Raw genomic sequence first — 25,889 nt, 5'->3', positions numbered from 1 at the left:
GCTACCCAAATTACGCACAACTAATTGCTTGCTGCTAATAGAATAACCTCTAAATTGCAAGTAAATGCGGATACACGAATGTCAAAATTACCCTTATTATCATGAAATGGTACATTTTATATACGTATTTATGCTAGCTTTTTATTGATGCCATAGTGGCACTGCAAGCGCAAGACGCTATCCGCCAACCCAGAACTTTACTCTAGAAGTATTCACTCCTGCGTGCCCCAATGCTAACAAACACAAAGCTCTTGGCGCCCCTGTTCTAAAACATCTCTAATGTTGCTTCTTAGTCGCGGTCTATCAGATTGCTGTGCTCTGTTTCGCACATCACAGTCGCCTGACAGAGGAGTCGTATCACCTTTTCATGGGTGAAACGAGATTTCTGGCTATAATGACTCTCCACTGAAGCAGCGACGGTTAGAAAGGAGAAATTCTCACGCGGCCTACGCTAAGAGGCAGAGAAACAAAACTTAAAAAGAAAAAACTTTGTCCTTGGGTAAATTTGTTTATAATGATTGACTGATACAATTGTGGAATGCCAAGAAGGAAACCCTCTTCCATTTGGAAATTTGCACGCCCTCTATCGCAGCTTTTTCTAAAAAGAAGTTCGGCTTTCCTCATATTTAGAATACAGTCGCCCTCAGTGTTGCGCGGGCGCGTTTAAGACGTGGCCGATGACACATTTCTAGAAAATTACAGTACAGAAATGAAGTATTTTGAAGATTTATTCCGCTCATTTAAATTTCCCCTACGATTTCCTCTATAACTGAATATGCAAGTTCTCGTTCGGGTCACACATGTAGAGGTACTAGGAGCGTCGCCAAATTGTTGGAAATTTCCCATTATTTACAAAGTAGCGCAGAAGCACATGGAAGACGAAAGAAAAAGATGAGACACAGCGCCATGTGCTTCTGCGATACTGTGTAAATATTGTCATATCAACTAGCCCACCAGTCCGTCCTTTAAAATTTTTCCATATTGTAGAAGTAAATGCTTTGTGACTGCACAAAGAAAGGAAATTTTTGTCATTTTTTCCGTTTGTTACTCTTTCGCAGTGCTTGGGGTCGACGTATTATAAAACGACGCAATCTTTTTTAAGGGTGAAAACTTGCTTGGCAATTCATGTGGTACCCAGCAGCAACAGCGTCAGTATAAATTAATTTTTTGAGCAGCCAAATGAATTGATGTCAGTCCGACATGCCGAGGTCACAACGCAGACGATGTTCTCCGCATTTTCCAAATCCGGATGTCCTGCATGCGGTCAGTACTCCTCGGTTGTAATTTCACTTTGGTAAACTTTGAAGGAAGTGATTAAGTTTTGAAATATGGATCCTTCTGTGATTTTTCTTTACATAACAAGTATGAATTCAAACGACGCTTTCGATGCTCTTCGACACAATCGCAATAGACAACACTGCGAGTGTGCCTGCTAAAATTGTGTAAACGTTCTAATTAAGTCGCACGACGAGCGGGAAGGTGCCATTTGGCGCCGCCGCTTGAAATTTCGGGCACCGTAACTCCTTCTGAGCTTCTGCGCGGGGTCATTCGTTGGTCAGCGTACGAAGAGGGCACCATACCATTGGTGGTGCTGAAAACATTTGCCAGCGAATGAGGCGACTGCTTTATATCTACGCTGTGTAGACGCGGTAAGGCTGGCCTTAGAAAGGCCAATCATTTGGGATCGAGCAGTGACCCCAGTGGTGTCGCACGAATCCGAATCGCCAAGTGTCCGGCTGGCCATAGTGCGCAGCCACTGCGCGGAACGGGCTGCGGTGCCAGCTGAACGGCGGCACGCCCTGCGCGGTCGGTCCGCTCGCAGCCTCGAACTCCAGGGACTGGAACAGGCCACTGTTGGTAATCTGCAAAGAGAAACGGTGCTGTAGTTCACAGATCATTCCTGGACGCTACGGTATTTCTCTATTTGTATTTGAGCGTATGGAACTTATCGTGGACGACAAACACCGGTCGGGCCTACTTCATCAACCTCAACGCCGACAAAGGCTCCAGCTAGAGAACAAGAATAAACACATCAGACGCGGGGTTTCTCCCACACATCCCTATACTCTTAAACAAAATTACACCGCTTCTGTAGTACCTTGCCACACAACAATATTCGTTATCTGTCTTGTCCACATTTCCTTGCTTTAACGCTGCAAGCCTGGTACTTCCTAATCACGAACGGGTGGCGCTTTATGAGCTTAGAGCATTCTTGACAGGAAAGTAGCGAGCACCGAGTTTTCAAGAGAGTAAACGCAAGCAAGGCCATGAAGAATATTGTTTGAGGACAAGATAAGCTCCAAAGCGTGTAAATTTTTTTAGAAAGTATACTGGCCTACATACACTCCTAAAACGGTTGCACCCGTTGGGGTGTATATTTGTCCCACAACAATAATCGTCATCTTCCTTTCTTACGTTTCCTTTCGTGAAAACTCGGCGCTCGCTAATGGGTTTCGCTAACGCATTGAGCTGCATTCATGTTGAAAAATGCAGAGCGGCAGAGGGAAGGCATGTACAGTAGTTTTCTGAAAACATAGTAACTGGCACATTAAGGAATGAGATGAATCTGCGTGACCAGGTCCGCCGACTTATGCTACATAAGGAATGCATGTGTTGCAGGCCTTTCGCAATGCTGGGCTTTCGTCGATGATAAAAAAAATATGACTCGTCAGCGAGCGTTGTATCGCTAAACAGCAAAGAAATTACTTCTACCTCGGAATGTCGGCAAGACTGAGTAGCACTTGTTACATAGCAAAAAAGGGAGAAGTGCCGATTACTGGCGTAGTAAGGCTCTCGCACTTTACCTCCACACAGCATCCCCACTCACACGCAAACTTACACCCACTCTATAGACCAGAACACGCTAGCCTCGCACCCAGACTAACCAAACGCATACTCTCGCACCCGGATTGCCCGGTCGACCAGCGCCATTTTGTACTGGGCTGCCAAAGTGTGTTCGCGGGCGACCAGCAGACATGGCAAGACGCTATCAAGACGCCACCTCAAGACGCCACCATCAAGAAGCCACCTCTAGGACTTCAAAGTGCGGAAATGTGCCCGTTCATGCGGATCCAAAGTACAAGAAGTCATCTGGGCATCATTGCGTCGTGTTTCGATGCCAAAACAACCAGCTCAAAAGGAGCAGGTTGCTTAGCGCTGTTTGCGAAGAGCACAACACACGTAGGGAATGCTGCCGGTGCGGTGTTTTCAGCCTGCACCGATTCCATCCGCAACGAAGAATGACAAGCTGCGCCACCGGTGGATAGCTGCAGTGAATAGGAAGAACTACTAACCCAGTGAAAATGCACGAGTGAGTATTCGATCTGTGTATATTTTGGTGCCACGTTCAACTTTGCGCCCTACGAACGTAATATGTGTAACACGCAGGTTTGCTCCGAGCACTTTCTGGACAACAAGCCTACAGAGCAGAATCCCGCGCCGGTGCTTCCCCTTGGCTATAACAAGAAGGCAAGCCTTATCGTGTTTTCATTCAGGCAGAGCTCCCGACGGTTAAGCGGAACAGTTGAGTTTGCGGTTAGCGATACTTGCAGCTGCTGCACGGCATGACTATTAAGTGTAGGCAATGGTATGTTGCCCTGCTGGTGAGCGTTATTGCTAATGAAAGTAAACCGAAGTCTGCTCGTCACATAGTATGCGTCCACAAAAACGTAAGCAACGATAGCTCGTCGCCGAAGGTGTTCTTGCAGCGCGTCTGTCTTTACGAGCTGGTGTTGCAGGTGTCATTCGTAACGAATTCATTTGAGCCACCTGAGCTCTGAACTGCGTGGGGGCTGTTCTGTTATGCGGGGGAAAGCGCAAAATATTTCCGTTCATATGGCGAGGAAAATAAGGTGATTAATTATTGTTGTTTTATGTAACAAAATTTTGCTCGTTCTCACCAGTACTTTTTTTTTTTACTGTTTTCGCTTTTAAGGGCGGGCCAACAATCCGATATGGCCTCCCACAAGCGAAACAGGTCTTATGCCAGGTAGCTGCAGTTGGTGGGGCTAATTTCTTGGAATGCAGGTGCGGTTGTTGTCTTGTACCAAAGCGGTCCCTGATGATGCAGCTTTAAGTAGGGATGGTAATTTTATGTGCCCTGTCATGGTTTGTGCAACTGTACAACACCTGCAACTGTCATGCTCGCCCTGTTATACGGGCTTTGACTGCACATGTAGTTGAACATTATAACTATTGTACTACTTCATTTTCCAATGAGTGCAGATTTAGCATCATATGCTGCTTGTTCGAGTGCTGTAGGCTTGTGTTCTGAATGTTGTACTCTTAAGTGGTTGCACGATACAATTGGCCTGGTGTATTTTCTATTTCATTTTGAGAGGACCTTATATCTTCGCAACAGTGATGGCATGGGAAAGAACTACAGCCCTTCTTACTATAACATCTATTTTGTTTTCAATGTGCAGGTGGTGAAGGGCAGGCGTCTGCTAGTCAGGCAGGTTGTAAGCCCAGCCAAACGACCTCGCCAGTTGGTTGTCAAACGCGGCCAACCCAGTAGTGACCATGACAAACAAGACCAAACTGGAAGTGCAGAGGACAATGTTCTGCGGGCTTTTACAATATGTGACACAAACACAGTGCTGTAAATTCCTTCACAGGTTACGTGCCAAAAACCTCACACGTGTTCTAGCATATAGCGCGCGGTTTGTACAAACGTAATAGCGTACTCACCCGACGTATTCGCTTCTGCATTCTACACAGCACTCAGTGTGGCTATTGCGGACTTGCATGAGGTCTTGAAGTTTGATTGAATCGAGACAGCGAAAATGACAGGTTAGAAGAAACACGAAACACGCCTTGCGCCCAACTAAAAAGCCCAAGTTTCGCTTTCGCGCCGGGTCGCATCTCCCGGCGTGGCAGCCCAAGCCTGATACTTCGCGGCGCTTGGGATAGATGGCGCGACCGGCGCTCATCAATATGGCGGCGCGCTTTGAATTCACGGTGTTCTGGTGTATAGATCACCTGTCCAGAATAACTGAATGAGCCCACTCTTCAGCAAACGCCTCCACGCATATGTCTTCGTTGCAAGCTTTTACGAAGCCCCTTGTGCGAAGCAAGAAAAAATATATCTCAATTAAACACACCCGCGAGTCATTGGGCTGAAAATAAACAAATCGGATAGCGACCACACCGAAAAAGTTCACTGAGTCAGAAACATTAAAAACTGCTGCTCCATAGAGTTGTCGAAATAATTCAGGAATAATGAAGCACACTAATCCTGGTTTATTCCGTAAACGGAAAGTTTGGACAGCTTTGAATGCATTTCTATACCCCGTTTTTACACGAGCACCATCCACGCTGCTCGAGGCGTTTGGACAAGGGGTTGGAAACTCAGAAAACGCTTACATGTCCTCTGAAGCTGGGGTAAAAAGGCCGTGTCGTCCACTGAGCCACTGTCTGTGAAATCTGCCTAAACAATGTTTTCCCTGAGCCCGACCGGTGTCATGCACATATATTGCAAACGCGGAGGCAGCTTAGCCAAGCCCAGGGCACGTCAGCACGTGAATGTAGTGTCTCCGTTCCTAGCCATACGATCAAGGCAAGATATTGAAGAAAAACTAATGCCTGTTGGGTTGCCGATGTAATGCTCAAACCAGATCATACGATTGCAGTAGATAAATTCTGAGACGGTCTTTTCATGCTTAAATATTGATGGCAAAGTTGACTCTGCGTAAAAATAAAGAAGAGAAAGAAAAAGATAATCTGCGCGCAGGGGAAGGAATATTTCACAGGCTTGAACGTTTCGCCCCTATCGTTGCCAAATGATGCTGGTCTCTGCCAGTTCTGAATGAAATGTAGCCACCCGCAGCGCCAACACGTGGTTCGGTTAGACGCGTCGCAACCTATGTGGTAGGTATTTTCGAACAATATTTCTGGAAATGCACAAAGCGTTGACTCGGATACACGTGCCCAGACCCGCGTAGTCGAAGCAGTTGCGAAACGCCAGCGCAGTGAAGTTGTTTGCATCACTAGGATCTTGCACACAGAGTAGCCAATATTTCCGAGGCTTCAACATTCCACAGTGGTGATTGTCATATGGGTGACGAACGTGCCTACTTTGTCCGAAATGTATTATTCTGTTTTTGGCTACATTTAGCGCAAATCGGAAGGAGTGAAGGAAAATGAGCTATACGTGAACCGAGAGACATGTGTTCCATAAAAGACAACCATTTGGCGGCGTTCAATAGAGTAGAAACTTGGGCCGCTCGGTGTAGCACAGTTCAGATTCTGAAGGACAAGAATTTAAATGACGTAACCGAGAAACAGCTACAAACACGTTGTTCTGTGCGTTTGTCGTTATTTCTTTTTTGTGTTATTTGGAGCGCTGAGCTTGCAGACTTGGAACCAGTTCACCTACAGACAAAACGTTTCACCCATCCGAAGCTAATTTTATTTCATACCCTGGCTTAGTTTCGATGCTAGTTAACTTAAAAACTAAATCTTCTTGCGGTCCTGACAACCTTCCGAGCATTTTTTTGAAACGTTATGCTGAAACTATTGCAAGGTTCCTTCTTATTATAATTCATGCTTCGTTGCTTGCTGGAAAATTACCGGATGACTGGAGGGTAGCCAGAGTTGTACCCGTATTCAAGAAGGGCGACTGTTCATTGTTAGAAAATTACCAGCCAATATCATTAACATCCTCATGTTGCAAACTAATTGAACATCTTATTGCCAATCAGATGAATGAATTTCTAGATAAACATTCGATACTGTCTAATTTTCAACACGGATTTAGAAAAGGCTATTCAACAGTTACACAACTTGTCACCGTAATTCATTCACTCGCCTCATGCCTCGATAAAAATGGTCAAATTGACGCCGTATTTCTTGATTTTAGCAAAGCCTTCGATACAGTTCCACATGACAAATTAATACTAAAACTTAAACATTTTGAGCTCCCTGTAATATTAATCGCATGGATAGCAAACTACCTAACAAATCGCCGCCAGTTCGTGGAAATTAATCAGCAACAGTGTGGCTGTCTTCCGGTCACTTCGGGAGTTCCTCAAGGAAGTGTCCTAGGGCCACTGCTCTTTTTACTCTATATAAATGATATTACTACTTCAATCCATCCCAGCGTGCAAATTAGGTTGTTTGCTGACGACTGTGTGCTTTTTAGGGAAATCACTTCAACCAATGATTAAACTGATTAAATGCTTCTCTAGCTGGCATTACTGATTGGTGCAAAACATGGGGAATGCGGCTTAACGCTGAAAAGACTGTCTTTCTTCACTTCACTCGTCAGAAAGCTCCACTAACCTTTAGTTACAAATTAGGTTCGTTGGCCTTGCAGGAAGTAACAAAATATAAGTATTTGGGCGTCACAATTACTAACAACTTATCATGGAATTTACACATTGAGAATATCTGTTCTTCAGCCTTGCGTAAATTATACTTTTTGCGGCATAAACTTGAAAATTCCCCACCTAGTGTAAAACTGCTTGCTTATTATTCGATAATTAGACCTAAACTTGAATATGCATGTGTTGTTTGGGACCCGTTTACTAAACAAAATATTAAATGTCTCGAAAGGGTACAGGAAAAAGCCGTACGATTCATATATTCTAAATTTTCTCGCTATGATTCCCCCTCACGAATAATGCGTGATAATGGCATTGAAGTCCTTCAGCAGAGAAGGCAACACTTAAGAATTCGATTTCTTACCATGCTTATTAATGGAGACTTATCAATTAATCCTGCATCGTATCTGTTCAGTACAACGTCTAGGCTTACTCGACACCATCATCCCAATTCACTAACACCTTATTTTGCACGGACGGATGTATTCAAGTATTCTTTTTTCCCCGAACTATAACAGACTGGAATAACGCGTTGTTGCCTTTTTCAATTTATTGAATCATTGCATTACTGTTGTATCTTACCACCTCACTTGATTGAATAATGCTTTGTAATATTGTTATGTTTAACCACCCTGCTTGGACCTGTTTTAGGTCTGCAGTATGAAATAAATAAATAAAATAAATAAAATTTGAACCTGCCTTGGAACCTGCCTACTGGTCGATTTGATACCAGTGTAGCGAAGCGGTGTACCTCTACCGCTGTTGCTAATATCTCGAGATGAGACTACAAGGGCTCGCATTCAACTTTCCGCGTCCACATCAAGGCAAAGTAGCACGCCACAGCGCCGATTACCTAGCCGAAACTTCGCGCATATATGTACGGTCATTTTGTTCGCTAAAAACAGGTAGACACCTTGAGCTGCTGCGCCTGCCTTACGCTGGCTGAACACCTGACGCAAAGTTATTCTTCATCCGCACAATTGAAATGCGCAGCTGCTGGAACTGCGGTTCCTATTTGCGGCAGTACAGAAGATCCTCCTCTACCTACGACTACGCTGGAAGAGTATCGTCGCGACGAACCCAATATATAATAAAAACAGCGCGTAAAAGGGCCTGTGTGTGCGACGTACTAGAAGTAACGATCAAAAACTACACCGACTTCGAGAACGCAAATGTTCTAGTGAATACAAGAACCCACTGCAGTGCGACGAGTCAACAGTTAGGCGCCAAGTTTATAATATCAAAGAATGCACGGGAATGCCGTTAAATTTCGATAGCTCTAGGTCGTCTGACGAGGTGACCTACTTCTGTCCAAATAACCTTACGAGTAGTAGCCTGACTCACAAAAGCAGCTCTTCATTCTTCATTGTTCATTGTTTGATGACAAATATGAACGTTGTTTTCGTAGCACTGTTTAAACTTATATATTCTTGTAGGAAGGTTAAACATACCGCGGTCAGCTGCGGCCGTTATGAGCTCAGGCATAAAAACAAGTTTGTCAAATCTAGCATGTATATCGTTTACAGCATCCCGTTGTCATGTTGCTACTACAGAAGTGGGAGGGAAGGTAGCCAGAGTATCCTGCAACATAATTTTACAGATTACACAGCCCGAAAATCAAGCAGTGCATTTTGCAAGATGCGTATGGGAGTTGAGTCGTTCCTATATTGAAGTGTCAAGCGACCAAGTGACCAGGTGGAAAGACAGAATGTTTAGGTCTTTGAAACACGTGTTACTGGTACATAATCCAAAATGAAGAAACGAACAGGCAGATCCAGAGAGGGGGGGAAAGGCAGGATTTTTCGCGGGTTGCGAATAATAACCTATCTTCAAGCGGCGGCTGTTACGTCTAAGCACTAACAAGGAAGTTAACTGACCATTTCATTTTATTAGCTTAAAGGCCCGAATAAGTGGAGCGTTACATAATGCGTGGCAAGAATACAAATACACAGTCACAATAACAGGAAGTTTTTTTTTTACATTTCCGTTAAACTTCGATGGGCACATAGTGACAGCAACGTCGTTAGGAAGGCCGTTCCAGTCTACAGCTGTGCGAAGAAAAAAAGAATTTGAAAACGTGACAGAGCGTGAGCATGGACAGGAAACCTGTAGCTGATGGCTGGTGTGGTGATATATGCGTGTAGGAGGAAGGATATAAGGTGCGATGCGCATAGGGCTATGAAAGAATTTCTGAAATAAAGATAGGCTGGCAATGCGACGACGGAGCGATGAAGGGGATAATGCGGATGCAGTTTTTAAGGAGGAAACGCTGATATCAAAGGAATATGACGAGTGGATGAAACAAGCGCTGCGATGTTGTACAGATTCAAGATCATTAATTAGGTATGCTTAATGAGGATTCCAAATAGGGGATGCAAATTCTAGTTTTGACCTAACAAATTATTTGTAGGCTAACATTTGCCAAGTGTCAAACCACCGCACCTCCTAACCAGCCGTCAACTTGGCTTCGACAATGAGTATTAGCACCCCCCCCCCTCATTTACGTGTAAACCGGAGAAAAGGATGAACGAGAGGGACCCCGCCAACGAATGGATAAGCGCAGTAAATTAGATGAGTCAACTCAACACCCATCTCTCGGCACTTATCCAGCCGTGAAGACAGCATGAAAGCCGGCTGCTGCAGGATTCCATGAAAGACTCTCCGCCCGCCCTTCACCCACCAGACTGAGCGAAGAATGGGGTTGGCAATGACGAACGAATCAGGTGTCGCCGGCAGATATCTTTTGCCACAAATTCCAAACCAGTTTCTTCGACGCGGAGCTATTGCAGTTTATGGATAGCCTGGGTGTGGTATCGCAATGGAGTCGACGATGCTGATTTGCTGCTGGACAGACTTGAGATTCCCTACTCGACTCTCCTAGGAAAGACGACGCGATGAGAAGCAGATACTTTTTGAGAGTGAGATAGAGGATGTTAATGTGAACTGATATGTTAACTTGCTCCTGCATGGAGTGAACTTCCGCACTGGAGCTGTGTAACAAAGCTAAGTAAACCCATTTTCCTTGATTTTCTACAACTTGACGTCGTAGTCGATGAGCTTGGGCGATTCCATGAACTGAACACGGCAAAAAAAAAACATTACGTTGTTTTTTTCAGCTACGTGGCATTTCAATATTTTTTAATCTAGCTTCATGATAACTGAGACACCCTGTACATGCTCTGTGCAAATTTTTCTATGTAGTGTAACTGGAATTCAAAGTGCATGTATCATTTCTCTCGCGTATTTTGTGTTGTGCTTGTAGTATGCTTTTCCTTGTAAATCTTCTTCGTAATTTTCATTGTTCAATAATCCACAGTGTTTACAATAGCGTTACGATTTCGGTAAAATAACTTTACTAATTGTTGTGCTCACGTATTGTATTAGCTTCACCCTCTGTGTAATAACCTATCCGAGGGCGTTTAGGGTTACTCTGGAAATAAAATAAATAAACAACTGTGCCTTAAAACCGTCGTCTTATCTAATACCAAAGGTCATGGGTTCGAGTGCCTTAATTAACCCAATTCTTATTAACAGTGCCTTAGCCTACATCGCCTCAAATAACACCAAGGTCGTGGGTTTGAGTGCGGTAATCAACTCTATTTTAACTGTCTGTGCCTTAAAAACCTCCCCTTAAGCAACACTAAAGTTCATGGGTTCAACTCCCTACAAAAGTTGTGGGTTCGAGTGGGTTACTTACTCTACTTTATTATAGTTTGGCCTAAATAACTTCACCCTAATTAACACCAACGCTCATGGGCCCGAGTGCCACCGAAGATCGTGTGTTTGAGCGTCTTGTTTATCTCTATCTTAATTATCTGTGCTTTATTTAACTTCGCTGTAATAAACACCAAAAGCAGTAATGATGTCAATCGGAATCCAAATTAAAGATATGACCGGCTTACCCATATCTTCATGTTGGGTCCTGGGTTCGAGTGCAATGCTCATTTTCGCGTTAATTAACAGCAAACGCCGTAGGTTAGACTGCAACCATAGTTCGTGGGTTCGACTCTCGATCTTCACGATGTCAATGGAAATCACATTTACTTACGGTTGGCCTATATTTCCAAGTGGGTTGGACTACCACCAAAAGTCAAGGGTACGAGTGCCAAAATAACTATATGTTAATTACTTCTGCCTTTATTAACAATGTCTTAATTAATTGCACTTTACGTGGTTTCGGCTCCAATCAAAGGGTTCGAGTGTTGATACTAACTATGATGTTGCGGCTCGGCGTAGCGTTTAGGCTGCGAATCCTTCAGGCACAATGATGAGTATGTCCGGTAGTAGCAGTGATGGAAAAGGGTTTGTTTTACATTAGTTACACTGGCACTAGATACGAAAGCCCACCCAATGTATAAGCATGCCTTATGTCTAAGTGCCCATGAGGACACGAAATCCTACCACTACACCCAAGGTCGCAGCTTGTAATACTGTCGTCTTCCGTAGGAAAATAGAGTGGTGAATCTGATGACTCTATCTCGGTCAATCACAATTGTTGAATCGGTCTGGAAATACCGCCTATGACGTCGCATCGGTCTGCTGGACTCCGCCTCCTATGCACCTTCAACACCGTATTTGGCGCAAGCGCGCAGTAGTGTTGGAAACCGAGACCGACGCTTTGATAAAAGGGCAGCCTTGAACGAAATGTCCAACGAATTCTCATCGCCGTATCGAGACGTTTGACGACCTTAACTGTAGGTTCATTACCTTGGCCCTAGTTATCACCAAAGGCCGTGGGTTTGACTTCAACCAACCAAAGGTCGAGGGTTCGGCCGCTAATTCAGGTGCCATTGAATTTGGGTGCCCAACGCCGCACAGTCAAACTAGGGGCTAGGGGTGGACTTCACCAAGTGTTTTGGTTTCCTAATCGGATGGGCCAACGATGCCCTGTGTGATGACTGTGGTAACGAGGACACTCTTCAACACCTTCTCTGTGACTGTCCTCGCTATAATTGAGAGAGGCGATCACTCGCAATCGCGATAGCGCGCTTGGACCGAAGACCTCTAACAGAGGAACTTATGTTAATATGCCGCCGTCACAAGCCATCGCAGCAGAAGGCGACGAGGGCACTGTTGCAGTTTTTAAGGGCAACAGAATTGGACAAGAGGCTGTAGCCTTAACAGATGTTTATAGTGCTGCGAGTGCTACTGTGCTGTGCGGTGACAGTATGCGGCGACAGTGACCGACTGTGATTGTATGTCTATGCTCCTTTCTTTCTTTATCTCTGCTTTTCCATCACTTCACCTCCCCTCCCTCTCTCCCTAGCGTAGGGTAGCAAACCGGATCCTCCCTTCTGGTTAACCTCCCTTCCTTTCCCCTTTCGTCCTTCTCTCTCGCTCTGAACATAGGCAAAAATAGCGTTTTTGTCAAATTAAAGTTGTTATTTTACTCTTGGCGCAGCACATAGGCTAAAATAAAATTTTGCATAATAGTACGTTTTAAAGAAAGTTCTCTAAAATTATTGTGAGGTTTTCTGCCTTGACCACTTTTTGTGAAAAAATTTCTTAAGCGCTGTAATTTGCGCATTTTCATCTATTATTATTATTATTATTATTATTATTATTATTATTATTATTATTATTATTATTGTTATTATTATTATTATTATTATTATTATTATTATTATTATTATTATTATTATTATTATTATTATTATTATTATTATTATTATTATTATTATTATTATTATTATTATTATTATTATTATTATTATACTCTTTCTTTCGGCGCACAATCACTCAATGGAATTCAATCCCGACTGATCCACTAACCAGTATTGATGCCTTGGACAAAATTACTTATTGAGAGTTGTAGAGTTATTGTTTTCTGTTCCTACTATTGTTTATATATTCTCATTACTGCAATGTAATTTGCTTTGCTTTTTGCAGTTGTTATTGTCGTCCTTTTTGTATTACCCCTCCTGCTAGGACCCAGTTAGGGTCTGCAGTATGCTGTATATAAATAAAAAAATTGTTTTGAACACATATGCACAGTTAACAGGAAAGGGAAATCGAAGAGCAGGCTGGCAACTGTCACCGGAAGGGGCACAACGCCTGCCTACTCTTCTGAAGGGAGGTGACAGCAACACAGAAATTGAAGATAGGAAAGAGGAACGGAAGAGCAACAGGACAAATCTAAAGACTAAAGTAGAACACAGCACAGATCGCACACAGTAGGGCCGGTCACTGAAGGTCACGCTACTACCGAATGTTCAATGTTCATGCTACAAACGTGAACCGAAGTTGGTTAACTCTAGAAAGGTAAGTAAGGCGCGATGGGCCTGATCACGTTTAGATGCACAACCACTGGGGTATAAACATTCCTCGAGTGTCGCACACCGCAGGCCAAGGAGATGATAGTTTCTCACTAGCGACATGCACTGAGCACTGAAAGCAGGACACTCAAATATAAGGTGCTCAAGTGTCTCGCAGGAGCCACAAGATGTACACAATGGACTTGCCGCACGTCCTTGTCTGTATTAACGTTCGTGTACGTTCACGCAACTAACCCTCAACTCGAGTAGTTGTGCTCTAGCGCGACGAGGCAAGCCTCCACCATGAACACGGAGCTGGAATGTTCCATTTGCGACGCGCTGGTCTGGATGCTGCTTGAGTAGGTGGCGACGAATCAGCAGACGAGCGTCATCAAGCTTGCCCAAAATTTCTGGGCAGTCACAGTTGTTATGAGCGCAAGTTGAAGCAAGCCGATCAGCCTCTTCATTCCATTCATTCATTCCTCTTCATTCCATTCATTCCATCCATTGAGCAACGAGAGATACTCCACGTGATGGAATTTTGCTCGTAGAGTCAGTAATGTTGAGCACAAGGGAACAATCAATCTCCCTGCGTTGTAACTTGCTAAGGGCAGCACGGGAGTCCGTGAAGATGGCAACCTTCGGTGTAGTTAACTCATCTTGCAGGTATTTCAGTGCAACATTAATCGCTGCTAGCTCACAGTTGTTGAGCAAGTTGGATGAGGTATTTGAAAGATACGCCGTACTTGAGTTGAAGGGCAGAAAAAAGCTGCAGATGCGCCTTGACCGTCGCTGTGTACAGATGCATCTGTGAATACTAGAAGATAATCGGAAAGTTTTCGAACATATGAGACTGAGCCAATTCTAATATTGCCGAAACAGGCATATCAGACTTTTTGTGCATGTCAGGGATTGTGAGGTAAATGGGGAATACGTGTTTCGTGATATCTTTTGGAGGCGGAGACGTATCTGAAGCAGCATGTTCAGAAATGGTAGTGATATTCATAAATAATGCCGCCATTTTTCCCACGCGAGATAACGGGCGGTGAATGAGACGATCACGGAGCGACTGACCATTCGATGCGCGGTGCAGACGCTCAAAATGATACAGAGCTATGTGGTCAGCTTGCAGCCTCAGGGGTAACTGATGCGCTTCAGTGAGTAATGCAATATATTGCGCCTCACGAGGTAATCCAAGCATTAGCCGAAGGGCAACGCGATGATCTCGCTCCAGTTGGGCCATCAAACTAGGTGGTATGTTTAAAACTGGTAATGCGTACATTATGCCTGAGAGTACGGATGACTGGTACACCTGGAGAGCCGTTGTTTAGTCGCAGCCAGCATCTCTAGCAGTCAAGGCGGCCACGTACTTAAGGAGGGAGCGCGACTTGCGTCGTACAGATTTAACAGCAGAACGCCAAGAGATGCGATCATCTACAATTAACCCCAGATAACGGTGTTGTCGCACCCAGTTCATAGGCGTATCGTCAAGATATAGTCGGCTGATTGTTCGATGAGCGAGTTGTTTAGGGTGATATGTTACTGCAGCCGACTTAGCAGGTGGTGCTAAGATTAGAAAGCATCAAGTTATTTTATAAAACTGTTTTATAATGAAACAAGAATGTTCAGACAACGTAAAAACGCGAATTCTAAGAAAATGCGCAAAACGGACAATTTCTCGCAAATTAGTTTTTTTGCACCTGGTTTTCTACCATATTTCGAAATTGAAATGTCCGTCATGTGGCCCAAATTTTTCCCGCTCAAAATATTTAGGGAAAATACTGTTCAGCTAGTGCTTATATACGTGTAATATTTTGGAATTTTGGGAGAAAAATGACTTTCTTTGAGCACCATGGTTGGGACAGTTGGCGTGAAATGACCGTATAAGATTATTTAAACAATATGTTATAGGTAAAAAAGTATTAGATCTCTTCTATGACCAACTTTTGCCGAGTTCAGGCCTTATGCTGTCAACCAATCAGCAGAAGTTATAACACACATTCCCGACTGGGTAATAATTGAAATCACTTACTCTGACTATTAGTCACCCTTCGCTTAACAAACTTTTCTTAAAATGGCCTTTTTTACCGGTCGAAAAAAATTCAAAATATTTTTTTTTTTTTTGCAGCACGCGAACATTTCGTCAGCCGAGCTATGTTACGATGCGGTAGAAAACACATTGCTCAATTTCTTAACTCTTCATCACCAGGTTGAATGAACGCATTGCGGATTAGTGGAAATGGAAGCATTTCTCGGATGCGAAATTATTTCTGGAAACAGTAAAGAATGGCTTTTTAGTCAGCACGTCGAAATTGCTTTATAGTAAAGTGCAGTGATCACTCTCAGTTGTATTCAAATTTTCATATGAATGTTACAAACAGCACCATGCCGTACACGTGTAGAAATATTTTTATTTAGGAAACGAACGAACTGGCAAAACTGGGATAAAACAATTTCGTTGAACCGCAAAATTCGCAAACGCTGTAGTTACCCCGAATAAACAAGAGTTTATCTACCGTGAGCGGGTGAAAATTGGCTTTTCGAGGTCGAAGGGCAAGACCAACCACCCAGAACACTCGCTCGTTCGAGGTGCTCGTGGCCGGAATACACATAATTTTTTCAACTAGCCGTGAGAACCATGATAGATCGTTCTTAGCCCCCCTTCCAAAATTTTAACACGGCGTTTACTTGCGCGAAAGCTTTACTTATAGGTGCAGGACACTCCGCATTGATTTCGCTGGTCCATTGCTGTGGCGCATTGGAATGACGTCCTGCTAAGGACGTCAAAGCGTTGTTAGTGCACGTGTAACATTCAATTGGCTTTGTAACATCGCGTTCCCTGATATAGCAATGCGCCTGCTTCAAGCTCAAGTTTTGATGTACCCCTTTGACACATACTCTTCAACAGCTTTTAGATTTTTAAATCTAGCATCGAGAAACGATGCTGTGGCCATGCCACCAGTCAGAGGAAACCTACGCTGAAATCTTTTTAGCATCTCTCTTTTGATTTCTTGCACTACGCTACTTCCGGGAATGTCGCCTTGCAGTGAAGCGAGCAGCTCGCTCCGAATAAGGATAAGCATAATAAACGTGCTCGGTTTTTTCTGTGAACGCAGATCCACCGCGCATTCAAACTGGCTCAGGAATTGCACGATCCCTTCAATAAGACAAAAGTCCTCCGCACCAGGGAACGGGCGCCCTAGCCGAACCAACAACTTCCTGAGCGTAGCCTCATTGGCCACGATGCTCTCAGACATTGATTATGTGCTATGCCACCTGGTCGGTGTGTTCGGTTTAAGTGTGACTGCCCCTACCCGTTCTACAGGAGCGACATTGTATGCGCGGCCACTGTTTTGACAGCTTTCATCACGTACAGGGTCATTTTTGTCATGTTCAAGCACTTCGGCTGTACTGACCGACGACTGTACAGTCGCATTCAGTTCTGAGTCCGCGATCTCCTCCAGTTCGGAGGCCAGGAGTGCACAGTCTTCACGATGTCACAGCATTGGTCTAGCAAACTGTTGAATTTTGGGACTCATCGAAATCCATCCTTGATGACCAGGGTGTGTAGACCATGCTGAATGTACAGGTGCATGATGTTCCGTATGCGCAATACTGCCTGTGTGCTTCATGCACACAGGCAGTATTGCACACACTTCCTTTCCGCACACACTTCCGCACACACTTCCTTACCGCACACACTTCCTTTCCCGCCATGCTGAATTCTTCGAGGAACCTTTGAAACTCATTCATGATGGCAGCACCTGTATCTCTCGGTCATGTGTCTCGTACTCAGAGTGAATGATAAGAGCTCGAAGTTCCCTGAAATAACAGCAATCATTACAGTGTGAACAGCGTGGTCAGAAAAAAATGAAAGTTATCTGAAACAGGATTCTTACATACATTATTCTGTTTTCATTTTTATCACTCTCCGCCTACAAATCTCTCCTCTCCTCCAAAAATTAAACACATTTCAGTGTTCACTACACCAGCCTAGTATAATGCTATGATTTAATGGCTTCATGATATATTTTTCAAGATAGAAGGAAGAACGAAACATGTGTTGGTTTTTCTTTGTCTTGTTGTGTGAAAGCATACGTAAGTTCAAGCTAAATGAAAACTATCGAAAAGTATTTTGGAAGCACGTGCAACAAGTTAATACAGGGGTTGATGCACGCGCTTATTGATATCAGGAATCTGAAAACAACATGCCAAGCATACCATCAACATGGTGACAAGTGAACATGATGTAGGCTCGCCGCATTTAGCTGTCAGTCCACAGATCGTACGTGACGGCACAGAACCTCGGCCTCTGAGCCACCATGTTCAACTGTCTGTGAATGACACGGTACACATCATCCAGGGCTGACCTCCACAAGCTCGTTCGATCAGGGAGCTCTTGGAGCTCTCTAATCACTTTGTATTTTATGACGAAGTCCTACAGAAGCGGCTATTTGTTTACTTCTATAATAATATCATAGAGCAAATGCGAATGCAGACAGCGTTATAGTCGTCGTCCACCTTGAATCCTTCGCCATTCAGCATCCTAAAAAGGCAGTAGGTCCCTGGTGCTCAAAAGGACAAGGTCTCTGGCGAGCGAGCCCTTTCTTGATGACGTTGTCGTATTGCACCTGGGAAACATTCGGAAATAATCCTTGACCATCGCGACTGCCCCCTTCTTGCAATGGTATTGCCGTTTGTGAACTTCCATCGAGAGTCTCTGCATGTTCAGCGTGCTTACTGGGCACGCATGGGGTTTTACCTTGCAGCTGCGAAAAAAAACTAGGGAAATATTTAAATTCTCACAATGAAATGACAAAACGGTTAAGAGCAGACAGTTTAGCTCCATAAAGAACCAAAAGCGCTCAACCCACGATTTAAAAGCCTTTGAGTCGTCCTCCTTTGATGACTTGGTCGTCAAGCTGCTCTCGAAGACGTAGCAGTGCCTTCCAATTATCTTGTGCTTTCGCCAGTGAGGTACGCTAAGTGTACAAAATGTTGCCAAACAAACCAGACTTCACCTTTGAACGCAACAGATTAATGCGAAAACTTCCTACTGGCACCTTAAGCACACTGGGGCCAGAAGTTTCCACCTCGCTACAAATTTCATCTCTCGCATTGATGGCGTTTTCAGACATCTCTCTTATTCTACCCATGACCACAGTGTCCACGACTCTCAAGCCGTGGTTCCGACGTTCCGAGTCCGCTCTTTCTTCTCGTTGCGCCATATTGCGCTTTTGAAGTAGAAGGTTCGGAATCCGATGTTGGCGCCTATTGTTCACGAGACGCACGGCAAGACGCGCGGAGAGCAGGGTTGCTTTCGTTTGTAATGTGGTGCTTCGTTGCTCGCCTCCCTCTTTGGCATGATTCTATGCTGAAGACAGGGGAAGAAAATCAAACACGAAAACACAATATCTCAAACGAAGCTGGATTTATTTCAAAAAAATATTTATTCATATTAAAATGGTGCGCTGATCTCGCTGAGCAAGAGCGGCAGCGGCGCGCTGATCAGTTTTGCTTCGGTGGCGACGGCGCAGCGAGAACAGTCGGCAGCGCAGCGCGTGGACGTCTCGGCGCACACCACTAGCTCTAACTTTGCACCAAACTGGGCTCGACTCGTGGTATCGCTCAAAGTTCGCAAGGTAGGAGAACTGACTGCGGTTATCAATGTTTTTGAGCTAGCGTGTGTTGTGAAGAATTATTCATTAGACACTTCTGATTCTGAATCCGATTGTCGATTTCATGGCTCGTGTGCCCAACACGGTGTAACTTGGCTGATGAAGGAACGTACAGTTGGCTACCCAAATTACGCACAACTAATTGCTTGCTGCTAATAGAATAACCTCTAAATTGCAAGTAACTGCGGATACAGGAATGTCAAAATTACCATTATTATCATGAAATGGTACATTTTATATATTTATTTATGCTAGCTTTTAATTGATGCCATAGTGTCACTGCATGCGCAAGACGCTATCCGCCAACCCAGAACTTTACTCTAGAAGTATTCACTCCTGCGTGCCCCAGTGCTAACAAACACAAAGCTCTTGGCGCCCCTGTTCTAAAACATCTCTAATGTTGCTTCTTAGTCGTGGTCTATCAGATTGTTGTGCTATGTTTCGCGCATCACAGTAGCCTGACAGAGGAGTCGTATTAACTTTTCCTGGGTGAAACGAGATTTCTGGCTATAGTGACTCTCCACTGAAGCAGCGATGGTTAGAAAGGAGAAAATCTCACGCGACCTACGCTAAGAAGCCGAGAAACAAAACTTAAAAAGAAAAAAAGCTTTGTCCGAGGGTAAATTTGGTTATAATGATTGACTCATACAATTGTCGAATGCCAAGAAGGAAACGCTCTTCCATTTGGAAATTTGAACGCCGTCTATGGCAGCTTTTTCTGAAAAGAAGTTCGGCTTTCCTCACATTTAGAATACAGTCGCCCTCAGTGTTGCGCGGGCGCGTTTAAGACATCACCGATGACACATTTCTAGAAAATTACAGTACAGAAATGAAATATTTTGCAGTTTTATTCCGGTCATTTAAATTTCCCCTACGATTTCCTCTATAACTGAAGATGCAAGTGCTCGTTCGGGCCACACATGTATAGGTGCTAGGAGCGTGGCCAAATTGTTGGAAATTTCCCATTATTTACGAAGTAGCGCAGAAGCACATGGAAGACGAAAGAAAAAGATGGGACACAGCGCCATGTGCTCCTGCGATACTGTGTAAATATTGTGATATCAACTAGTCCACCAGTCCGTGCTTTAAAATATTTCCCTATTGTGGAAGAAAAAGCTTTGTGATTCCACAAAGAAAGGAACTTTTTGCCAATTTTTCCGTTCGTTACTCTTTCGCAGTGCTTGGGGTCGACGTATTATAAAACAACGCAATCTCTTTTTAAGGTTGAAAACTTGCTTGGCACTTTATGTGGTACCCAGCAGCAACAGCGTCAGTATAAATTAATTTTTTGAGCAGCCAAATGAATTGACGTCAGTCCGACATGCCGAGATCACAACGCAGACGATGTTCTCCGCATTTTCCAAATCCGGATGTCCTGCATGCGGTCAGTACTCTTCGGTTGTAATTTCACTTTGGTAAGCTTCGAAGGAAGTGATTAAGTTTTGAAATATGGATCCTTCTGTGATTTTTCTTTACATAACAAGAATGAATTCAAACGACGTTTGCGATGCTTTTCGACACAATCGCAATAGACAACACTGCGAGTGTGCATGCTAAAATTGTGTAAGCGTTCTAATTAAGTCGCACGACGAGCGGGAAGGTGCCATTTGGCGTCGCCGCTTGAAATGTTGGGCACCGTAACTCCTTCTGAGCTTCTGCACGGGGTCATTCGTTGGTCAGCGTACCGACAGGGCGCCATACCATTGGCGGTGCTGAAAACATTCGCCACCGAATGAGACGACTGCTTCATATCTGCGCTGTGTAGACGCGGTAAGGCTGGCCTTAGAAAAGCCAATCATTTGGGATCGAGCAGTGACCCCAGTGGTGTCGCACGAATCCGAATCGCCACGTGTCCGGCTGGCCATAGTGCGCAGCCACTGCGCGGAACGGGCTGCGGTGCCAGCTGAACGGCGGCACGCCCTGCGCGGTCGGTCCGCTCGCGGCCTCGAACTCCAGGGACTCGAACAGGCCACTGTTGGTAATCTGCAAAGAGAAACGGTGCTGTAGTTCACAGATCATTCCTGGACGCTACGGTATTTCTCTTTCTGTATTTGAGCTTATGGTACTTGTCTAGTAGAACTTGTTGCTGGGCGAGTTGGTAGATATTAGCGAACATTGTTTAACTGCGCGAGCAAACGAACCACAAAGACAGCGAGGGACAAGGACGGGCGCTGACTTGCAACTAAAGTTTATTCCACAAGGTACACATATAAGTACAAACCCGACATACACCACTGCGCGTGCGCGAAAAAAGGCAAGGTAAAAGAAAAGTAAAACCTCGTAAAAGCGAAACGCGACCTACCTACGCTCGTCAATAAACCTCATCTCACTGTTATGTAAATAAACTGAGGCATCAATGTGTCAGTGATACCTCAGTTTATTTACATAACAGTGAGATGAGGTTTATTGACGAGCGTAGGTAGGTCGCGTTTCGCTTTTACAAGGTTTTACTTTTCTTTTACCTTGCCTTTTTTCGCGCTCGCGCAGTGGTGTATGTCGGATGTGTACTTATATGTGTACCTTGTGGAATAAACTTTAGCTGCAAGTCTGCGCCCGTCCTTGTCCCTCGCTGTTTTTGTGGTTCGTTTGCTCGCGCAGTTAAACAATGTTCGCTGGTACTTGTCGTGGAGGACAAACACCGGTCGGGCCTACTTCATCATCCTCAATGCCGACAAAGGCTCCAGCTAGGGAACAAGAATAAACACATCAGACCTGGGGTTTCTCCCACACAACCGTATACAACCCACAACAATAATCGTTATCTGTCTTGTCCGCATTTCGTTGCTTTAGCGCTGCAAGCCCGGTACTTCCTAATCACGAACGGGTGGCGCTTTATAAGCTTAGAGCATTCTTGACAGGAAAGTAGCGAGCGCCGAGTTTTCAAGAGAGGAAACGCAAGCAAGGCCATGAAGAACATTGTTTGAGGACAAGATAAGCTCCAAAGCGTGTAAACATTTTTTTAGAAAGTATACTGGCCTACATACACTCTTAAAACAGTTGCACCCGTTGGGGTGTATATTTCCCCTATGAAAATGGTCATTGCCTTTATGTTTCCTTTATGTTTCCTTCTTGTGCCCTATGTGACCTTTATGATTCCTTGTCCTTTGGGTGACCTCCGGGACGCCAACTTATGTGTACCACATGTATACTCATCCTAACGTATACCTCGAGGAAGTGACCTTTATTATGCCTCTAGGATGTGTCCTTTATGTTTACCGCAGGATGTTAACTGGGTGCGTACTGTGTGTTACCTGAGGGTACACTTGAGTGCACATGTAGGTGACATAGAGTGCACATAGCAACTGTCTGTACATATAATAAAGGCAGATAGATATATCTGTACTTTGTGACAGCCGTTGATACACTCTGCAGAGTCATTTTAAGTACTAAATCTTGACTTATCCTTTCCTTTGCCCCAAGAAAACAACCCTTATTATAATTATTGTAGTATGTGCCCTTTGTGTTTACGGCGGGATGTTACCTAGGTGTGCACTTCAGTGCACACGTAGGTAACATAGAGCATTAATCTATATATGGTGCATGCACTCTTTATATGTTACCTACATGTGCACTTCAGTGCACATGTAGGTAACAGAATGTGCGCTGTAAGCATCTTTTGCGAATAGTACAGTTAGAGCTATCTGTACTGTATGTTAGTCACTGTCAGATTCAAGGAAAAGGGACTGCTTGCACCCCTCGCACTAGACATGCCGACCGGCACTAATTGTGGCTATATTGTGCGGAAAATCGACCATGCCATGAAATAGGATGGTGTATATAATGATTTATGCCATGCATTCTCTTAATATGTAAAGTATTTCTTACTTTTTCAACCTGCTATTCTCCAGTAGCAAGTCATATGCAGAAATCTGCAGTATTTAACCTAATATGCAAGAATTTCATGAAAGTTTTGCGCCAGCTTGGCTATCAAATATAGTTGATTGAGTGTTTAAGGCGGTTCTCATAGCAGGCGTCTTTCAGATGCTCCGCTTCGCCTCCAGTTTGGGAAATAATCTACTGAATTTATATATCTGGCTTAAATATATATATATATAAATAAATTATGTGTGTGTGAGCACTATGTTACCTGAGGGCACTCTATGTTACCTGGCTGTGTACTCCCTCGAGTGCACATCCAGGTAACATAGAGTGCGCTCAGTGATAATCTTTTTACACATGCTACAGATAGATCACCTACCTGAAAGATGTATTAACTTGAACTACTGGCGTATCAAAGTAAAAAAAAATGGGGGGGTGCACCTGCCTCCCCCTCCCTATCTATTTTGGCCGTATTGATCACCGCGCGCCATCAACAGTGCATACGTACATCAAAGCCTCATGCAGCGAATAATCCCTCACGACAAATAACAATTGCGCGGCGGCTGGAGATGCGGTGGCACGACGCGCAGTATTCGATGGCTTGCGCTGCATGAACCGCAAAAGAGGCGGACGCCTCCGCGGCCAATCTGCCGCTTTGCTAGTGAGCGTATATGATTATACAACCATTTAAAGTAGCTGTTCTCGTCGCTTTCGCGCTGACCACAAGTAAGAGTAACTGCTGTGTCGATATTAGCACGCGAAGAATGGCAGCGCGGATCCCGTAAATGCTTGCTTGGGCGTACAACTGAATAATTTATGATTGTGAGTTGGCTGAGTATGAAAGTTGTGTGCGGGGTATGGCCGTATTTGATTACGCGAGCATGTAAGCAGTACGCCTGCTTCACTTTGGCCGAAGTTCCGCTGCCGCTGCAAGCCAGCCATCGCCACATTTTGTTGCCTTTATTCCTTACGCTACGGGAAATATGGTTCCACCAATTCAAGATAAGGCCTGACATTCTCAAAAACACGCCACTGGGCGCCATAAGAAGCGTGTATATGTGTGGCGATCCCGAATTTCTGATCGGTGGGTGTCACAGCTATCGCGGCTGCCCGCACACCGTGCGCCATGTCAAGCAGACGGAGCTGCACATGGTGCGCGCTGATTGGCTCGTCTCCGCCGGCAAAAGTTCGCGCATAGTTCGTCTAAAATCTCTGTATATGCTTAAAGAAAACAATGCAGCGCACCAACACACTTTAAACTCGATAATTTGTGTTTAAATACCAGCCTTCCTTTCAGCTACGATTTTTTTTTAATCTCGAAGGCCGTGCTTTTTCAATATACACGCCCTAAAAGGAAATGCAGATCTCGGAGGCTAAATTCAATTGTTAGCCGCAGTGCGGCGCTGCCGCACTGTGACGGTTGAGCTGGGCCACGTTGTGTTGGCGTGCGCGGTAAGAGTGCTCGTTGCAGTTACACGGTAATTGAATCATATTTTCGAAGTGCCTAAACAAACTGTGATCCGCATCGTGTGCATTAACCATCAGGAAACATCTGGACTCGTGTAACGCCATTCGTTCGCCTTATGTTTCCTGTGATACGCCTGTGTCTTATGTGTACTACAGCGTCCGTCCGTGCTGCCTTTGTTCTCACCTGTCCGCGTTCGCTCGTGAAATACCTGGTACTGTGGCTTCGAATTATGGTGCGTGGAAGCATTTGTTGAAAGTTGTGCTTTCGTGCGCTGGTGTTCATCGGCAATTCGACCGTGTTCGCGCCGGGAAGAGCGTCGTCGCGTGGTGCCTGCGAGACAAAGGACCCGTTTGCCGACCGCATTGAAGGTAAGCAGGTCTGCCGCTTGCGCGCATTCTCGCAGCTTATGGTTCATGTAGTAAGCTTTGTGGAACGACAACAGAACACTTTCGGAGCGTATGTTGACCACGTTGCTGTGCACATTTAGCGAAGCGTTTCACGAGGGGACTTTCTGTGAAATGTATTATTTCTTACCGCTTATTTGCTTTATGCAGTGATGGGCTACCACCGCTGATCGTTGGGACTTAATTGGCAAATATTTACGTAAACGCTGAAAGCTACTGTTTTCTCGGTAGTTTCCCGGCAAGAAATTCTTCCGTAGATATGAATTTCCGCATGTTACGTGTGTAATGCATGTCGATGTGTCACGGGCATCGCGAGTTGGCACGCGACTGCGATGTTTGACACTTGAACAGATATTAGCTTGTGTGAAGATTACTTTATTGATAGTGTTCAGTTTGAAGTCCAGCTTCGCGAGAACTTGTCTGCATTGTTTGTGTTCGACGTGCTCGCGTATTTGTCTTTTATATTGTAGGGCAAATATAGACCGACATTACAACAGCGAAATTTCTTTTTAATCGAGGCATGTCAATCAGACGCTCGTTTTCATTAATATTTTCATCCTAAGAACAGGATGTCAGTGCCTGCGATTGTTAAAGACAGTGGCTTGTAGCACTGCCTAATAAAGAATGCGATTTTCTTGCGATGCTTTCCACTCGATGTTTGACACTCTTATAGCCCACCTTCCACGGCTGGCTGTTCTAGTTAATAACGATAGCGGAATGTCGGTCAGATCAATGAGCAAAAAGAGTAGCATCGGAAGAGGGATCGCGACAAAATCGCGGCCTAGGTTTTGGACTCTTCGTAATCGATTATTCGTTTGATTTACTAGATATTTAAATTTTGGTGATAATTTCCCAGGTAGTCTGACGTTTGCTGCTGGTTTTATTCCCGCCTGAATTTTACCATATAACAGGGTAACCACTTGAGACATAACTACGAGACATCT

General features: G+C 44.5%; 1 protein-coding gene across 3 annotated transcripts in view; it reads right to left on the bottom strand.

Moving 5' to 3' along the window:
* Positions 1-1,603: 1,603 nt before the first annotated feature.
* LOC135908806 (putative phospholipase B-like 2) overlaps positions 1,604-25,889 on the bottom strand; it is a 228,926-nt gene continuing 204,640 nt past the window's right edge. For 2 of the 3 annotated variants that reach the window (XM_065440638.1, XM_065440636.1), the window contains one exon: positions 18,989-21,237. In XM_065440638.1, coding sequence (XP_065296710.1) covers positions 21,037-21,237 — 201 coding nt within the window. In that variant the 3' untranslated portion in view covers positions 18,989-21,036. Of the gene's footprint in view, positions 1,863-18,988; positions 21,238-25,889 lie in introns of those variants that run through there. The other variant, XM_065440637.1, reaches the window with a different exon arrangement.

This window comes from Dermacentor albipictus, chromosome 1 (assembly GCF_038994185.2).
Source record: "Dermacentor albipictus isolate Rhodes 1998 colony chromosome 1, USDA_Dalb.pri_finalv2, whole genome shotgun sequence".
NCBI classification, from domain to species: Eukaryota; Metazoa; Arthropoda; class Arachnida; order Ixodida; family Ixodidae; genus Dermacentor; species Dermacentor albipictus.
The sequence above is the reverse complement of the archived record's forward strand: the minus strand, read 5'-3'. Positions and strand labels throughout refer to the sequence as shown.